Below are 19,582 nucleotides of genomic sequence, written 5' to 3' on the forward strand. Positions count from 1 at the left end.
TGCGAGTTTACACCAAAGATTCACAACAATACGAGTTTAAACTTTAAACCACTTGCTAAAAAACTGTGGTCTGCAACATTAAAACCTGCCAACTTAGTCCACTGCGTATTTTTTCTCTGTCAGTTACTTGTGGTGCAGCTCCGTGCTGCCTTCACGGGAATGGTCAGAGAATCATCTGTAAAATTTTACCCACATGGCGTTTACTGTGTAAACTCTGGAAAACTGACGCTCTCTTTCTTGGTATTACCGTGGAAAAGTTTATTTCTCTGAGGAATACAGCTTGAACGTCTTGTTATCACAGTGGTTACACATTTACAAGAGGGATATTCTGCTGTCGGACTCACCCTGAAAGAAACTTCACTGCGACACCAGCGAGTGACGTGGACCCACCTCGCGCTGTGAGTCACAGACAGTTTGTGCCAAAGCGGACATGTACAGTAGTTTCAGTAGGCTATAAAATTGTAATGTTCAAAACTGAAGCCCTGTCTTGCTCTGTTGGGGATTGTAAGCGGCACTTTATCAGAGATGCTGAAGTTAACGTGTTAACATTTGCTGTGAGATTTCTGCCTGATCACAGTTGTTGTCGGTTAGTTTCGTTTTCCCCCAGCATGAGCACCTAGTCGTCTCATCCAGTTCTGTATCTAATTCTGACAGTCGAGGGGAAACTTCCAGCAAATCAGTAACATGATGCAGCATAGGGCATGTAGTAAAATATTATGAATTCTCTTTAAATAGGCTAATGACGTTAGTTTCCTAATATTACGACTTTTTTTCTTTACATGTAAACAGATAGTGGGAGAGATTCTGAATATTGATTTTCATTTTTTTTACTAGGCCTATATAGGCGTAGTTGATTGCAAGCTGCAGGCAGCAAGTATTCGCGCAGCACATCCTCTCGCTCATCACTCTGTCTCTCTCTACCTCGTGAATACAGCTGGAGGAACATTCACTCATTAGTTAAATATAATTACTTTTCAAATGGCTTTTTTGTTACCTGGGAAAGTAATGAATATGTTGTTTGTCATTCAATTATGTGTTTCAACAATATTCAGGGCACATAGCAAACATCTTTTTGATGGGAGGCGGTGAGGGACCTGGATAATGGATAGGGGGCGCTGGCCCAAAAAAGGTTGAGAACCACTGTTCTACACAGTTGATTTCTCTCCTAAAAACTTCTCAAAAGTATATTTAGTGATGAAATAGCGTACAAAACTTGTAAAAACAAAAAACCTTCTGCTGTTGGCCTCTTTCTCCAATACTCCGTCGCTTTCCGCTTCTTGCATGAATGCTTCTTCTTCGTGAGTAGTCTTACAGTCAAGTAGTCTTGGTAGACAGTGAAAGTAATACGGCCCCCAGCCTTTCCTGTAGTGCATTGCAGTTAGAAATGAACAACCAGAAATGTTCTTAATAAGAAGATTGCTATCTCTCTCTTAAGTGGCATCTCTGTAACAACACGTCGACAATGAAATTTCACGTTGACAAATATTTATAATTGACGTTGTCGATTACATCAACTAATCTTGGCTGTATGAAATTCCCTCATTCTCAGGATGAGTTGTTCCATAAATGTGGTGTTCATCCAACAAATTTGTTGTGCTTTTGCGTATATGGCCTGATCCCTTACCAACACAATTTCATTCAGCTCCCGTTTGTCTGCTATTTCTGTGGAACAATTGAGCATGGTGTGTGCTGTGTTTAGGTCTTATGGACTGGCATCAATGACAGGCAGGTAGCCAATAATGTGGTGGACTGCGGTGGAATCATACCTCTCTGTAGCACTGTATTGTGACCAGTCCATCCTGATAGAACACTGCTATGGACTTCTTGAGTCTTCATGAAAAATTAGGCACCATCCAGTCTTCGTGCAGAGTCCTTTCTTTACATGTATTTCTCATGTCCCAGTTCAACTTCTGATCCAAAAGGTTTTGGACTGGTGCTTTTTCCTATAATGTAGGTGTCAATATGGGTGGGAGGTGGTTGAAGAGACCTTTTCCTTGTTCTCTGCAGAGATACTGTCTCAGAAGTAGACACATCACTGATGTATGTATCATCTCTTTGCAATTGCAGCTCTGTTGAGCGGTATCATGTTCCAGTACTTGTGAGTTGGAGGAACAGTGTCCTAGACTCTTCAGTATTCCTATCAGCTGATCCTGTTGTATGTCGTACAGCCATGGCTAAGGAGGAATGCTTTGGCATGAGCCAGCGTTCTCTCATTGCAAGATTCATGATATTCTGACACAATCCAAGCTATTATTGATTGTTCTCCACACTAACATTGGCACACAAAACCATCAGTTCTAAATTCTGTAGTCATGTGTGTCCAAGCCACGACATTGTATAATTCATCTAGTACCAGATTTGAGGCAGTGTCCATTTGAAGGTCTTGTGCTGTGGGTGGCGATGGCAGTTTGGGAGTAGCTTTGCACTTGGCCTCTATTATCTCCCTGAGTTACATGGCTGCATGATACAAAAGTCTAGTCTTTTGTTCCTTGCCCTGCTCCAACATGACTTGGTTCTGTGTCATCTTCACTATGGTCTGATGATGATGGCTGTGTAGCTTCATCATGGATTACTTCATTAGCAGTTAAAACATCAACAAACACTAAATAATTTGTTGAGGATTTCAAATCTCTAAAATGGATGTGACTTTTGAAGTCTGGCTTTTAAGGTAAAAGCTTTGTAAGATGAAATGTCAACACCTTCTTTTTCATTAACTATTTTCTGAAAAAGGCCATTTAGCCAGGACAGTCTTAACATCTCACGGTTTCTTAGCAACCTCTCTTCCACCACTGACTTACACAAATGGTTGTAGCCTGCCCGACAGGGATTGCTTTCTGGATTTGCCTCTCGAGAATTTTTGGGCAGATGTCTTTCTGCATATTAGGCATCCAACAGGCAAGAGATGGGAAGCTCTTTTTGGGAGGCTTGGGCCACCTGACGCAAAACGCAAAACCTGAACCTTGGATGCAGTGTGATCACTGACTTCCTATGGCAGAATTTGGGCTTTATCTACATGATGATGAGACGCCAGGTAATGGACAGAACAAAGGGGACAAAGTATGTGTTTATCAAAGGTGGTTACGTTTAATCTAGCAATCACACTGATTTGGAAGAATACCATGTAATGACTTTGTTTCAAACAAAACATTCCTAAAAAAACAACTTTTGTATTCAATTCATTATTTGATCATAAATACTGGCCAATAGCCTACCTTATTCACTGAAATGTCATATTGAATCAATGCTTTTTGCTCTTGTTAAATGTCCAACTTTTCAATACACATTTTAAGATACAAAGTATTCAAATATATACATTAATTGAAAATGACATTGTGTAATTAAGATTCACTGGTAGTGTGAGGTTTATTTAACATACATGTTTAATCTAATAAGAATACACAGACACACATAGCCTACATGATGCACCAACACAAAATTATTTTAATAGAGAATTAGAGTAGAATTGATGGATTTGATACAAACCTTCAGTTTCTTCCTACACGCTCTTGCAGTGTGGTCTTTGTTGGTGAAAAGCATGTAGCATTCTCTGTGGAATCCCACGTTAACTGGCACATTTTGGTCTCTGTTAAGTTAAATGTTTCTATGGCTTTTTCTGCTATTAAACAATCTGCAGTGTTGAGGTTAATGCATTTCTGGGCACAATGAACAAATGCTGCCCAACTTGTTAGGGAAAATGAGGTTAATGTTTTTTTTGCCTTAGAAGCAACATGCATACAGCACTTTATATTGTCGCATACCGGCTGTCAATTGCATCCCGCTTTGTTGTTATGTGGTCTATCTAAATAAATTGGGTGACACAAGCCCACCCATGGGTGGTCACTGATGTTAGAGGTCTTCTGACGGTAAGTGCACAATGTATGGTATAGCTCGTCTGGACAAAAAGTATATAAAGCCTATTTTAATAACAGGATTTTGTCAAAAAAGCTATGTTACAGTATTAACTTTGCTGGTAGTCAAGGAGACGGGACAGGTTGTCATGGAGACGGATGATTTGTTTACATTTTCTGAAGCTACGATTTAGTAGTCCTAGAAATTTGCCCGTTTAAAAATGTAAGTTTATATCGATATCTTGTCAGCCGACCAGTTTGCCCATGACGTGCTTTCAAAAATCGACGATTCGCCATGAAACAGGAAGTTGCTATAACTTCAGTATACATGCTCACATCTGCACCAAATTTTACATGTATAATAAGAGTCGCGCCCTGAACACATCCATGTGCCAATATTCACTCAAAGTCATAGCGCCATCTGCTGGCAACAGGAAATGACACCTTTTATGCTGTAATGTACTACTCCAAGCAGGTTGGACATACTATCAACTTCAAATCTGTCCCAGAAAACCCTTAACACGTTGATGAAGCCATGTTGTAAAACTTGTGACTTTGCAGTTAACGGTGTGGCGTGGCAAAGTTAAACTCTTTGCCATGACACAGGAAGTTGTTGTAACTTGACTGTACATGCTCACATCTGTTCCAGATTTTGCATGTTTGATAAGAGTCCCGACCTGAACACGTGTACAAGACAACATTCACCCATAGTCATAGCGCCACCTACTGGCAATAGGAAGTGACCTTCAACGGCAGCAGCCCCCGTGTCACGTTTTACCTACATGTATGAAATTTCTGTGACACAATGATTTTTCGGGGTTGGGACAACCTTCAGATGGGGGGGGGGGGGGATTCGTGACCCGACACCCCTGCTATTTCCATCTATGCATTGCTGAACAGTCACACCTGACACCGCAGTGCTCTCATTTCAACCATCATTAAAACAGTCAGTCTCACCTGAATGGAAACCTCTTCTAGAAAAGTCCAGTGCTGGTTTGAATGGACCTCTGCGCGCTAACTTAGTCCTCATGAAGTCTGATAAGACTGGGGGCCAATCTGCTGGGTCATTTGGTGGAGCAGCAACTGTTCCATTAGGGTCTGAGCTGCATGTATCTGATGCTAGCTGTCCATCTCTGGCTGTGCTCGTACTGGCTGAGGCTGCCTGTACTTCACCTGACTCTGTGGAACTTGCTAACGATGCCTGGACTGGGTCTGTGCAGTCTGTCTGGGGAATTCCCGGCCTGAGTTTTTGTGCCAGTCCGCCCCTGCTTGCAAGATATTACTGTTATCAGCTCCATCAGGCCCATTCAAACTGGCTCTCCTAGATTTCCTTAAATACATTTTCAAATATAAAATACTATGTTTACTAAGAATTCACTGAATATGTGATGCTTGTTATTTACTGATATCACTCAGTATGCCCCTTTAATCAACATTTTAATAGTTAATAGTCAATCCAATGCTTTCCATCTTGACAGATAATCACTGTCTTGTTTTAAAATGATGTGCACCTGAGGAGTGTCATCACATCGATTTGTTGTCTGGACCTATGGTCTGGACTGGTCCCGCAGATGTTTCTTGCTGGAATGCCTAAGTTTCATTTCGTGCACGTTCAAATGAGCGCATGTTCACATGAGACAAGGTTACCGTTTCAGTGCTGCAGTTTATTAAATAATAAATAAAAAATAGTTGTATTTCATTCCAACATTGTTCAGAAGTCTAGCAAGCAACCAAGACACAGACAGTCCAAAAGATGCACTGCTCAGCTGAGTTAGCAAGACAGACGGATTCTCTGCAGCTGCACATTTACCTAACATGACTGTTATCTGCTGACATCCGACTTTGAAAGGAGAGAACACAAGTTTACCTGACTGCTGCATTTAGTTTTTCTCTTCTTGTGCCCAGAACGATAGTCCCTCTTCATCATCTCATCAAAGTTGTAAACACTCGCTTTCAGCTTTGACACAAGAGTGAGGCGGGGACCTCCAGCTCTGTGCGAGAGTGACTTCACTGCGCATGCCGGTGTCGCATCAGCTGGGGGCAATTGATTAGCACTGAGTCGACATTGTCAGTCATATTTATTTTCACTGCTGCTCCACTCAGACGCGCTGCAGGCGTTTTTCGCTTTTTTTTGGGTGAGTAACGAGGTCTCGTGCAGAATGTAATGGAGTAAAAAGTTATTTGGCTTATAAATGTAGCAAAGTGAAAGTAAAAGTTGCAACGAGTTTAAATACTCAAGTAAAGTACAAATTCAGTACTGTACTTAAGTACAGTAACAAAGTATTTGTACTTAGTTACTTTACAACTCTGATTATGTTAGATATTCGACAGATGTCTGTGGAATATCCAACGTAAAAGTAACTGTGCAAAACGTCTTCCCCTTGTAAAGTGCTGAATTTGCGACACAACAAAATAAATGATAGAGCATAATTTAAAACTATTGATGTTTTGCGTCAAACAGTATTTATCATCATATCGCATAGGCCCTTCATCATATAATACCTTTTCCTTTTTAAAATGTCAAGCAGTAAAGTTTACTCATTCAAGTACATTTTAACTTTATACTTTTGTCTAAGTACATTTTTAAGTACTTTTAATTTAGTGAAATTTCTTCAAAGTAAGCATACTTTTACTTGAATTCAATATTGTAGTACTCTTTCCATCCCTGGTTGTGTGCAACGGCTTAACTTTGTGTTGAAAAGGGGTGGGGACATTTACAGTAAGATAGGATTTTTGCTTTTAGATGTCTTATTACAGAAAGTGTATGAAACCCATGACCCAAATAGTCATACATTCTGTCATTGTGATACTTATGGATGGAATTATGGTGAAAACTATAATAGTAAATTTACTATTTATTACCCTTAAGGACCCCTGGTGGTCCAGCAAATGGCTATTCATTTATTAGCTGCAATAGGGCTAGTCTGAAAAAGTGAACATTGCAGCTCATGTTGTCTAAAGCTGATGATACATAGAGCAACTTTTAGAGCAATCGTGCAGGGCAACGTTGTCTTCAATGGTAATGAGTATAGATTACTACGGTAATCCCCTTCCCACACCACTCCGCCACCCGCCCCACATCGCCGCTATCCATTCAAAACATAGTCGGACTTGCCACTAGCAAGATTGCCCAGCAACATTGCTCAAAAAGTTGCCCTGTGTATCATCAGCTTTAGAGGTCCCCCAGTAATGCCAGTCTTTGGGTGGTTGGGAACGGCACCCCAAGATAGATCTCCAAGGATTGAGGTGTCATGTAAACCATACTCGTGAGCCTTACAAAAAAATACAGTTTTTCATGCAAAAGCTCAACGGAAAATGGACATTGACTGTACTTTTGAGGACCGTAACCTTATACATAGGGTTTACAATAGCTCTTACAAACAGTAGGTACAACAGTATTTTCAAATGTAGTCTATTTATTTAAATATAATTGTAAAACAAATACAGTGATAAAGTATTTAATAGTAAACTATATACACTTGTGCAGAAAAATTTAGACTGAGTAGAGTCCAGTGGTCCAGCAGAAGCAGAAGTGAAGTTGTTGTCTCCTACAGATGACCCTGGGTACTGCAGTGGATATTCTTCCAACTCATGAGAGGCAATGTCGCTACCGCCACCTGCTGGCCACAAATGCGTAAAAAGGAAGTCACAAATGTAACGTGTAATGTGACCTGCAAATTGACAGGAAATGATCCGCAAATGTGCAAAAACTGTTTTGTGCATAAAAATTGATTCACAAATGCGTAAATAACACTTTGAAAGTAAAATTAAAATAAGTGTGTACAGAGTAAATTGTACATAATTGTGCATAATTTGTGGATATGATTTTACACAACACAAATGTAAAAATACATGTTTTTTGTAGTGAGATATTTGTGTATATTTTTTTACAGATGCCCGCAGTACACATTGGACAAAATTCCACAAATGCATAAAAAGGAAGTTACAAATGTAACATGGGCCACAAATTGACAGAAAGCAATCTGCAAATGTGTAAAAACTGTTTTGTGTGTAGAAGTCACTCTGTATTTTTGTGGATATGATTTTACACATCACAAATGTAAAAATACATATTTGCAGATAGAATAAATATCACATCTGTGGATTGTTTTCTGTGGGTTACAAATTTTAAAGTCCGATAAAATCTTCCATAGGATTGAAGTTTTAAAAGAGATGACATTTTCAAGATTGAGTGGAATGTTGACTTTATATATCAAACTATTTATCTTACATGATACTCTCTCTTTCCAGGATTAAGGCCATTGAAAGTGCCACCAAAGATGATGATACTAAATGGCTGACCTACTGGGTGGTGTATGGAGTCTTCAGTGTGGCTGAGTTTTTTGCTGATATTTTCCTGTCCTGGTTCCCATTCTACTATATTGGAAAGGTAATTTAGCTGGATCTGTTTGTTTGCTTCAATATGTCGGCAAATGTGCTGAAACATTGATTCATACAACCAAAAATTTAAATGATTCAATCTGAATTAAGTGTGCAGCTTTTGTCTCCTAACTTTGATATATGTGAGCAGTGTTTTCTCTTTGGACCATAGTAAACTAATCAAGGGTGGAGCACACTGAACTGATGATAGAAGATCTATTTTGAGAAAGGTTAAAATCAAGGGAAACTGGACTTGGTTGAAGATACTCAAAGACGTTTTGTCCCTCATCCACAGACTTCGTCAGTTCGACTGACTGAATGAGATTTTATATATATATATATAATATATATATTTTTAATATTATTTGTCTGCCGCAAGTCAATGTACCATGAGCTGGAATGAGCTAGACATGAAACTTGACACCATAACTGGAAATAATAATGCTTCCCAAAAAAAAATTATTTCAAATTGCCTAGTGGTGGCACTGTAATTAACATGTAACCCCTGGGTTATTTTGCCTTAAAACCCATTTTTTCAATATTAGATATTTACGTTTAGAGTGCTGAAACTCTAAAGGCCATGAATGTACATGTTTGTCTGAAATCCTAACCTGTTGTGTTTGACATCCTATAATACTGTTTGTGTCTTTAACCCATAGATTTAACCTTGTATTTGTCAGTCAAGAGGCCTCATAATGTTCCTTTGTGCTTATGGGTTGAGAGGGTGGGAGATCGCCCAGTGACAGTCAAGTGTGTGTGAGAACATATCGTCATGCTCTCATTTTTCCAGCCGCCTCAGATAGAGGACGGAGAAAAGACAGTGAGAAAGTCGACGCATCAAAAAGCGTAACGGAGTTGTTGGACTCCTCGAGGACTTTTGCAATACTGCTACTATAGTGGTGAGAGCTGCTGTTACATTGTATGTTTACGTTTAAGTTACGGTTCTGGATGTTTACTTGAGAAGAAGTGTGTTAGCTGCCACTAGCGTGCATGAACTTCATTAGCTCAGATGTTAATCTTAGGCTAGCTTCAGAGATTCCTTCTCGCCAAAGGATGACAGACAACCAGATTGGGCGACCAAGCAAAACCCAGCTGCACCTCTGGCATTGTGGGAGAGGAGATAACATTTTCACCACTTGCCCATGAACTATCTAGAATGGATTCGGTCTTAGCTGGAAAGGACTGAGGTAACGTTAACCTGAACTTCAGCGGGGTGAGTAACCCATGCGTTTGATTACGGCCACAGTCAGAGGCCGAAATCTTCTAGTGGCCCAACGCACACAAGCCACGAACATGCCTGCATCTGGGTGGGGGGGACAATTGCCGGCATTTGTGTTTGTTGTGTTCATAGTTTGGGCACACTTATATCCTATATTTTTGTAAGTAGTATAATTCAAGGTGAATGTGTTTGAAGTGCCTAGAACATTTGACTGCCATATTACTGTGTTAGCTTTGCCACAGAGGGTTATAGAGTGTAACTTCAACTGCTGCATTTCTGTTCCTATGTGATGAAGCAGATAACTGGGTGGTTGGAAAATTTTATTTCATTGCCAGTATCAATTTTGTGGATAATTCAATTGGGCATAATAAATGTGTTTTTTTTGAAAGTTAAAGTTGCAATTGACATTTATTTGATTAAGGTACACTGTGTGTAGATGAGTTCAAAGGTGCAGTGTGAGTCAGGTCATCCACACCAGTAACCAGGTTTTATTCATGTATGAGTAGACTTGACACATATGAGACACACAGTACATTTAGTATTCATATTGAGTGTAAGAAACCAAACCTGGGCGCTGTTCATGAGACCTTTATGGCAAAACAGTGTTGCAAACATACTGCATACCCCGACACTGTGAACCCATATGACAGTGGTCGGCAATAGGTGGCTCACGGGCCAGAACCAGCCCGCCAGCAATAAAATCTGGCCCACGGCAAGATTGCTTTGATAGCAGAAAAATAAAAAATTATAGCTGCAAGCAGCGGTGGGCGGGCCCTCACGCGTGTAGCGTGTCTAGGTGTGAGGCAGCCGCATTGCAGATTGCTGGTGCAGCTCTGAATTTGCCACGCGCCTTGGACGCCGCACAAAGGTGTTGAACGTCACGTTCTGTGTCCCCTTTGTGGCGCTACAGAGCACTTGGCGCTATGACTTTGAGGGAATACCGGCATATGGAAGTATTCAGGGTGGGATTCTTATAATGCATCCCATTTTCGGTGATAAGCCACGGGCAAGCTGGTCGAGTGGTGAAAACAGTTTATACAACTAATCGTCAAAGGCCATGGGCACGCCGTTCCACAATAACATACTTAAAGTATGCACCCTGTAAATGGTATAAAATGGGTTAAAGTTGCACTTTCAATTCAAAATGGCAGACTTCCTGTTGTGTTAAGGGTATGGGTCCTTGAGGCTTTTTTGTGTGTCTTGATATGATACATGTCCTCAAAATATTTTGTGCACATAGGTTGATCGTGGCCAAGGGGCTAATAGTTTCCAATTTTGTAGGTGGCAATAGTTGTATTTAGGACTGTGCAATGTATCTTTATTGGGTTCACAAGGTACAATATAGTACGTACAACTGAAAGTGTGACGTGTCACCCAGTTTTACATTGTTGAACACAGTAGAACAAACCAATTAGGAACTCAGAAAGAAATAGGATGAAAAATAAAAACTAATTAAAAAAGAAAATGAAAACAAAGACAGACAAGGTAAATAAATAATAATATATCCTTCACATAAAAACAAATCTGTCTGCTCTGTAAGCTGACTGACTAAATATATTCTACCCATCTTCCAGAGAAAGAAGAGGACCCCAAATGTTATTTAAGTTATCGGAGCAGCCCCTAATACTGTATTCTCTATAAAGTATAAAGGACATTAAGTCATTAAGCCAGGAATCAGAAGGTGGAGGTTTTCAATCCTTCCAATTAAGTAAAAAGTACCTACAAGCTACAAGAGATGCGAAAGCTATAATATTTCTCTCTTTGAGAGTGAAGCCGGTAAAATCTTCAGGGACACTGGAAATAGAAATTAAAGGGCTAGAAATCACCGGGCCTTTGAGAGTCTATCATTGAAAGAGGACCAAAAAGAAGCCAGCCTTGGACAGGAGAAAAATGTGTGTATGATTGGCGGGTGATAGAGAACATCTGACACACACATCGCCCGTGATGTATAGTTTGTTAAGTTCAACTTTGGACAGGTGTGTCCTTAAACTGAATCAGTGTCAGTCTAGCGCAAAATGAAGCTGAGTTGACCAGTTGAGGGCCACCTGCCACCATGTACTCTTAGTTGCCACTATGTACTTTGAGTTGCTAAAGTGGGTGATAAGGAAGATATGATTAACTTCACCATGCCAGAAATTAATCCACTGGCTATAGGGAAAGACAGAATTATATCAATGAGAGAAGCAGATGCTTGATGGGGAAAGTTAAGGAAATTACAGCAAGGAAAGGATTTGAAAATACCTAAATAAATGGGATTGAGGAAGGCCAAACTTAGTTTTAAGATGGTCAAAAGAGGCAAAAACTTTCTCAGCAAAAAGTTGTTTGAAATGAACCAGGCCTTTCTTCTTCCAGAAGGAGAAAACTGGGTTAAGAGCTGAGGGCAGGAGTAAGTGGTTGTTACAGATAGGCATTAGAGAGTAGGGAGCAGTGATTTTATAGTGGAGTCTAAACTGCCTCCAAATCTTTATAGTAGATAAAATCACAGGTTCATTAAGAAATTTGAGGGGTGCGTATTAAAGTTGATAGGGAGACTGAACTACAACAATCTGCTTGCAATTGACACCACTCTGTAGTGGGACGGTTGCGCCACAAGTATATTTTCTGGTTATTGGCCGCCCAGTTAGTACACCAGAAAATCAGGTAGTGCTAGACCACCATTTTCTTTCTGTACAGACAGTCACAGATTTTCTGTAATGTTACAGTCAGCTGTTTTCTTGCTCATACGTGGCTGTTAAATAAACAGAAAATATGAAATGGCCGAATGTTAGATGACACACGGTGTAACATTACGTTACTGTGACAGCAGCGGGGCAGAAATTACTTTTAACATGAATGCAATGAAGAAATACATACGTTTTAACGGACCACGTGTTGATAATGTGCCGTGCTTGTGTGGAGACAGAAAGTAAACAGGATTTGTGGTGCTGCAGTCAGTGCTCCAGGATACTTTTGCTTCACATGTTCATGCTGTTTCACGCATTTGTGGACAGCAGTTGTGCTGCAGTGAAGCTATTTCCAGTTCACAGAGCTTACAGAGCACCACGCTGTTGAGTGTCTGTCTAAAATACTCCCAAACTTTAGACAGTTGAAGGTAAGCTTGAAATACAAATAAATAGCTGTGTAGGACATTTTAATCGAGTTAATTCTTCCCAGAAGTGATCGGGGGAGACTGTCCCAATGCTGGAGATCTGATCTGACTTCAGGGGAGTTGCTAGACATAAAGCTCTACTGGGGCACAGGCCCCTTCATCCCCCATGTAAATTTTTGATTTATGATTTTGATTTAGTTTTGATTGAAGTGTATGAAATGTGTCAGTATGTGCCTTACCAGCGTCCCTTGCTTAGCCCATTAATGTTGGCACTGATGTGTCAGAAAGGGCTTTGAATGGAGCATGCGCACTAGGATTGGGTATCATTTAAAATTTTACGATACCAGTACCAAAACCAGTAACCTTAAAGTGATACTGATACCAATAGAGTACTAAATTTGATACCTTGCATAAAATGCCACCTGCTGAAGCCATAGTAGTTGATTGGTAGCCTATTATTATTATTGTCATTGATAAGCAAGGTTATCTATTTTTTTTCTTGTTTCATATAACTGCTTAATAAAAGTATATCACATGTGTATCACATCCTCCTCATCCTAATTAGGTCATCCCCACAGGTAGTATTAGCCTAATAAGTGGCACGTCAAACCATTTCTATGTCCCGCCCCATCCAGGCTGTGATTGGTCAGTTGACAAAATGTGAAATTGACGAGCACATCGATTTTATGAAAAGCAACAAAAGGCACCTGATATAGCTGAATATCCAGCTATCCAAATCCACAACCTCCTTTTCTTCTCCCTGCTGTCTTCTGTCTCACCACTCCAGCTGCTGACGCTACATCTGTCTTTGTTTTTGTGTGGGGCGGCTGTGGCTCAGGAGATATAGTGGGCTGCCCGATAATCGGAAGGTCGGCGGCTCAATCCCCAGCTCCTCCAGGCTGCATGTTGTGTACTTGGGCAAGATTTGAACCCCGATTTGCCCCTGGCAGCTGTTCCACCAGTGTATGAATGTGTGTTAATGTTAGTTTCTGTTTGAGCACTTAGGCTCAGTGTATGAATGTGTGTGAATGGTGAATACAGATGTATTCACCGCGCTTTGAGCGGTCGAAAAGACTAGAAAGGCGCTATACAAGAACAGAGCATTTACAATTTTTTTTGTAGCAAGCTGCTCAAGCGGCCATTGAGCGACAAGCCCACCGGGATCTCTCTCGGTGCTCCGGTGGCTCTTTTCCTGCCGGAGTTTCAGCAACTCTCATATGATTGACACCAGCTTTGCGTCGCGTCCTTTCCAGTTATATATACATACATATGGATTTTTAGGGGCATATGTGAGCAAAATGGTCTCACTGTAGAGCCCTGGGAAAGACTATAGCTTGCGAATTTTTTTATATTTGAATGAGAGAGGAGGAGTGAAATAGTTTTGTGACCAAATAAGTTGTGAGAAATGAATTCACGCAAAGTAAGAACTCCACCATTCGTTACAGCTTGTCTTATCAATGTACTGTTTATCACAATATGATAATGGCAAAATGCAGCGTGTGCTCACAGAGATTACCCGGTCAGTTAACCTGACCGCTGGTAGAGACACTTTTAAATTTGCGCTGTTTGAAATCCGGTCTCTCACTAACAAAGCCCTACTGCTAAAGTAATTCATCACAGACAAAAACATACATTATATTTATCTGACACTTTTATCCAAAGCAACTTACAGTTGCTCTACATGTCAGAAGTCACACACCTCTGGAGCAACTAAGGGTTAAGTGTCTTGCTCAGGGACACAATGGTGGATGGGTCACAGGAGGGGACTGAACCCGACTCTCTCACACCAAAGGCATGTGTCTTATCCATTACGCCAAGTGTTTTTTTACAGAACTGTCTGCACTATTGACCTCTGTTTGTACCATGACTCCCAATATATCTCTTGTACATGATTTTAATATCCATGTCGATAAACCCACTAACTTTAATTTTGCTGTGGATTTTTTGTCCCTACTTGACAGTCTTGATATCACACAAAGTGTTACTTTTCCATCTCACAACAAAGGTCACATCTTAGACTTAGACTGTCCCACGGGTGTCAGTCCCTCTAATATCACTGATGGTCACCTCCCTATTTCAAACCTGTTTTGTTTGACATTCCTGTCCCCCTTTCCATAAAAATCACTTTCAGAAATATAAAAAACATAAACTCCACTGATCTCAGGAGCTTGGTTGACACTTACCCCACTCTGTATCCCTGTCCCCTTCTGACCTCATCACCCACTATAATGCCTGCCTGTCCTCCTACCTTTATAAACTTGCTCCCCTCAAAACCCGCTCAGTGTCCTTTAATCACACTGCTCCCTGGTACACCCCTGAGTTACGATGTCTAAAGCCACTGGACAGCAACTTGAACGTTCCTATAAAAGATCTGGTCTTGAAATCCATTTACAAGCATACAAAGATCACCTGGTAAACTACAAAAATACCCTATCAGCCGCAAAATCATCCTTTTACTCTGACATCATTAACTCTGGACAAAACTCCAAAGTCCTATTTTCCAAAGTCAAGCATCTCCTTCGACCCCCTGCCAGTCTGCCTGCAGACATCTATCCTGGACAATGAAATTGAAGTTCTTTTCATTTTTCAACTCTAAAATCCTAATCATCCGTCAACACCTACTTACTACCAGCACCCTGCCGACAGTCTATCTTGGGTGAAAACTTCATTTGGACCATGCCTCTCTGACTTCATACTGGCCACTGATTACTGACACTCTATTTTAAACTTGTCTGCAACTCAAAACCATCCACCTGTCAACTTGACCCTCTTGTTTGGTTAAAGCATGCCTTCCTTCCATCTCACCCCTACTCACGCATAATTAACTCCTCACTCTCCACTGGTATTGTACCCCTCTCTCTAAAGATTGCTGCTGCTGATGACCTTAACAATTACAGACCCATCTCCAACCTTTCCTTCCTTTCCAAAATATTGGAGATGGTGGTGGCCACTCAACTCTAATAACCTCCATGAACCATTTCAGTCCAGTTTTCGATCTAGCCACAGCACTGAAACAGCCCTTGTCACAATCACCAATGACCTACACCATGCAGCTGACTCTGGCCTACTAACCATCCTCATCCTCTTAGACCTGAGAGCAGCATTTGACACAATCTCCCATCCACTCCGCCTGGAACGGTTGGCAGGTGTCCATGTCACAGGTGTCTATGTCTTCCTACCTCAATGACGAACAACAGTTTGTTCTACTCAAGAATCAAAAATCACAGTATGCGACTATCACCTAGGGTGTTCCCCAGGGTTCAGTGCTGGGTCCACTCCTCTTCATCATATACCTCCTACCCCTGGGGGAGATCATGCGACACCACAACATCGATATCCACTGTTATGCTGATGACATCCAGCCCTACTTCTCTGCGAAACCTACCACCTCCCATTAGGGATGCAGTGATTACCGGATTTCACTATTAACCGCACTTTAAAATGTCATGGTTAATTAATTGTAAAGGCTGTGCTACACGGAGTGTTTCTGTTGCAGGAAATGAACTTTTGCAACTTGCACAAAATAATGAGTTACATGAGCAGTGCACCAGCTCAAAGTGTCGTGCTTATCAGAGACATGGAGGCTACAACTGTTCACTGGCTAAACTATAGCAGAGGGACCAACCTGTGCCAAAGAAACGGCAGCAGTCGGCAGTATGGGAAAATGTCAGGTACACCAAGACTGACCAGGGTGTTATTTAAGAGGTGACGGATCACTTGTTAAAAAACTTGTTGGTAAAAGGTCGCTGCTGAAGGAGAGAATAACTACATTTAATTTAATACAGCTCCTGCAGCTAAATAACATAACAAGTTGATAGGGAATGAAATGTAAACGTGTTCATTACAATCAGTGCCATATCAGTGAGAGTTGGGCTTTCAGTGCCATGTGCACAAACAAAGCAGGTGTAACCTTTCCGACCCACTACAACAACAGCACCGCTGCGCTATGAAACCCAATATTCTCAATGGCTTGTGCCACGCCACGACAGTTTGTTGCTGGGTTGAGCAACACGCACTGCATCGCTTGGCACGTATGCTGCTGTCTAAGTAGTTGAACTTTTGCATTGAACCCAGCTTCCAGTGTAGCGCAAATCACTTCTTTTCTGAAAGGGCCTTTATGAAGGAACGTAGTCTTACTTTTAGCTTTACATCCTGGTGCCTCCTCCTGTCTGTGTTGAGAAAATGCTGCCAGGTCTAAAACACTTACATAACATCAGGAGCTTATAAACTTCCAGGACTATACCAATTAACTACACTTCAGTTATTAATAACACTAAAACTTATACATATGGATGAGACTTGATGACTGTAACAATTCAGTTTAATACCCTCCTAAATAACAATTTCCCCCGGGGGATAAATTAATATTCCTCTTATATTAATAATACTTACATATTATAGAAATATAATTGTTAATGTAATTAAATATTAAAATCGGGAAAATTGGGAAATTAATTAATACATAATAATCATTATATTTGTGAAATTCCTCAGACTATAATCATACCAACAAAATCTGTAATCGTTGCATCCCGACCTCGAAGACATCACCAGCTGGATGAACATGAACCTCCTCCAACTTAATAGCAACAAGAATAATTTTCTAAGATCATTCTAATCGGCTCCAAATGCACCCTCTCCAAACCAAAAAACCTCATTATCAAGATTGGTGGTTTACCAGTCATCCAAAGTAAAAAGCCCAGGTGTCACCCTGGAAAACACCCTGTCCTTTGAATCCCACATAAAAACCATCACCCAGACTGACTTTTTCCACCTCCGCAATATCTCAAGACTCCGACCCTCTCTCTTACACTCCAGCACTGAAACTCTTATCCATGCCTTTTTCACTTCCCTTCTAGAAAACTGCAACACTCTCCTCACTGGTATCCCCATCAAACTCATCAATCAACTCCAACTGGTTCAGAACTCTGCAGCAAAAATCCTGAGCTACACCAAATCATCGGAACATATCACACCTACTCTAATCAAACTTCACTGGCTCCCTGTGCAATACCAGATTAAGTTTAAGACCCTACTTTTTAAAGCCCTCCACAAACTGGCACCTACCTACCTCTATGACCTCCCAATTTGTGCCCCATCCCGCCCCCTCCACTCCTGCACTGCTGGTCTTCTTGTTACCCCTCCATTGTGCTTCTATACCATGGGAGCCCGAGCCTTTAACTGCTCGGCACCCAGGCTTTGGAACACACTCCCCCCTCATATACAACAGGCAGACTCAGTTACATCATTCACAAAAATCGACAAAACACATCTTTTCCGTGAAGCCTGTAGTCTTTAGACTTTTTTATCTTTGACTTGTGTAATTGATTTGTCCTCTTATTTTAGACTTATTTAAACTTGCACTGTTTGAATTATGCACCTCATTTAATTGCACCTTTTTATTACCTTGTATGTAAGATATCATTGAATGTCCTGAAAGGTGTCCCACAAATAAAATGTATTATTAGTAATAGTAGTCACGCTAGTGGTAGGAACACTGTATAACAGTTAAATCTCTGAGATACATCTTTGACCAAAACCAAATCTGTTGAGAACTGAAAGCAGATATGTGTTGTTTTTTTCTTTTATGGCCAAAAGCAGAGAAGCGGTGGTAGATTAATAGTTAATAATTTATATACAGAACCGTTCAATGTAAACAAGAGAATAAACACTTTTATTTTCCACCCCACTGTCTTGCTGCTTATTAAATACAGAGTAAGAATGGGAGAATAGCACATAACTTGTTGTTACTATATCTGTTTACCAGTACTGTACTTTTGGATACTTACAGTACTGTAATTGTGAGCGCTTGTGAGCATTTGTTGTTACAGCATGACATTTCATACGGTTCCTCTAATTTGAAATGAATAGGAATGCCTATGAATATTTTTTGGACTATGTCTCTGTAGGTTCTGTGCTGTTGTCAAAAAACATTACTCCACAATTTTGCCTCTTGCCCAATTTAATACAAAACAGACTCTGAGAATACTTTCACCATTACACTCTGTAATGTAACTGTGATGTTTGTCTTATGTTCTAGTTTGATGAGATAGCTCTTCTTTTCTTTCCCAGTGTGCCTTCTTGGTGTGGTGCATGGCTCCGACTCCCTCCAATGGATCAGTCCAGATATATAACCGCATCATTCGTCCGTTTTTCCTTAAGAATGAAGCCAAGATTGACGACGTGGTGAAGAACCTGAAGGACAAGGCTTCCGAAGCTGCTGACAAGTTCAAAGATGAGGGTGTGTAAATCAAAATATTTGTGTAGTGTTTACTTTAAGTAAATTTGGTGTCAATCGTACTTGTGGTACTGGAGAGTCAGGAGACTATGCTGAATAATTTGGCTCAACTTTCATGTCAATGTGAGTTTGGTGTCGATCGGGCATTCCAAACCTAACATATGACATCACTTCCTGTTTTTGGCATTTTTTGCAAATACTTGTTAGCTTAAAATTGGAACAGTTTTTCAAGTATCAATCTGGGGAGCACAAGCCAGTATCAGCTTGGTCCAGAGATGGTCCGTGCCAAGTTTGGTTTCGATCGGACTTGTGGCTTGGAGGAGTTAATTGAAATAGGTTTTTCAGTTTTCTCGATTTTGCTAAAAAACAACTATAGGCAGAAATGGGCGTGGCCTATACCACGAGATTCAGCTCGATCCCCCAAACGCGTGGATATAAGGCTTTTGACATGCGCCTTAATAGGCGGGAGTTCCAAGCCCAAACTCGTTGACCTTGCTTATAGCGCCCCCTAGAGGTAGAAATGTGCGGATTTTTGCGCCTGAGTTACGTGCAGTGGACTGGATCTACCCTATGAGTTTCGCATCCCTAGCAGTTACCGTCTAGGCTGCAGTATGAGTTTTATGCACGGAAGAATAAAAACAATTTAAAAACTTGGAACCGCGATGCCTTGCATCCGCGGGTTCCCAGCCCACTCGGGCTTGGACCCCTAATAAGTTCAACTTAAATTAAGTAAAGAAGTGATCGAATACAGTACGGCAATTTAATATCGCAACTTTTGGTTGACTTTGTCAGCGTAAGCCTTACAAGGT

The 19,582-nt window shown here is 40.8% G+C and overlaps 1 protein-coding gene across 1 annotated transcript in view; it reads left to right on the forward strand.

Annotated features, from left to right (window-relative positions):
* Positions 1–19,582, forward strand: part of reep5 (receptor accessory protein 5) — a 36,542-nt gene that overhangs the window by 14,324 nt on the left and 2,636 nt on the right. Inside the window, exons 3-4 of the mRNA XM_046067267.1 lie at positions 8,100–8,238; positions 18,608–18,776. Coding sequence (XP_045923223.1) covers positions 8,100–8,238; positions 18,608–18,776 — 308 coding nt within the window. The remainder of the gene's footprint in view (positions 1–8,099; positions 8,239–18,607; positions 18,777–19,582) is intronic.

This window comes from Micropterus dolomieu, linkage group LG13 (assembly GCF_021292245.1).
Source record: "Micropterus dolomieu isolate WLL.071019.BEF.003 ecotype Adirondacks linkage group LG13, ASM2129224v1, whole genome shotgun sequence".
Lineage (NCBI taxonomy): Eukaryota > Metazoa > Chordata > Actinopteri > Centrarchiformes > Centrarchidae > Micropterus > Micropterus dolomieu.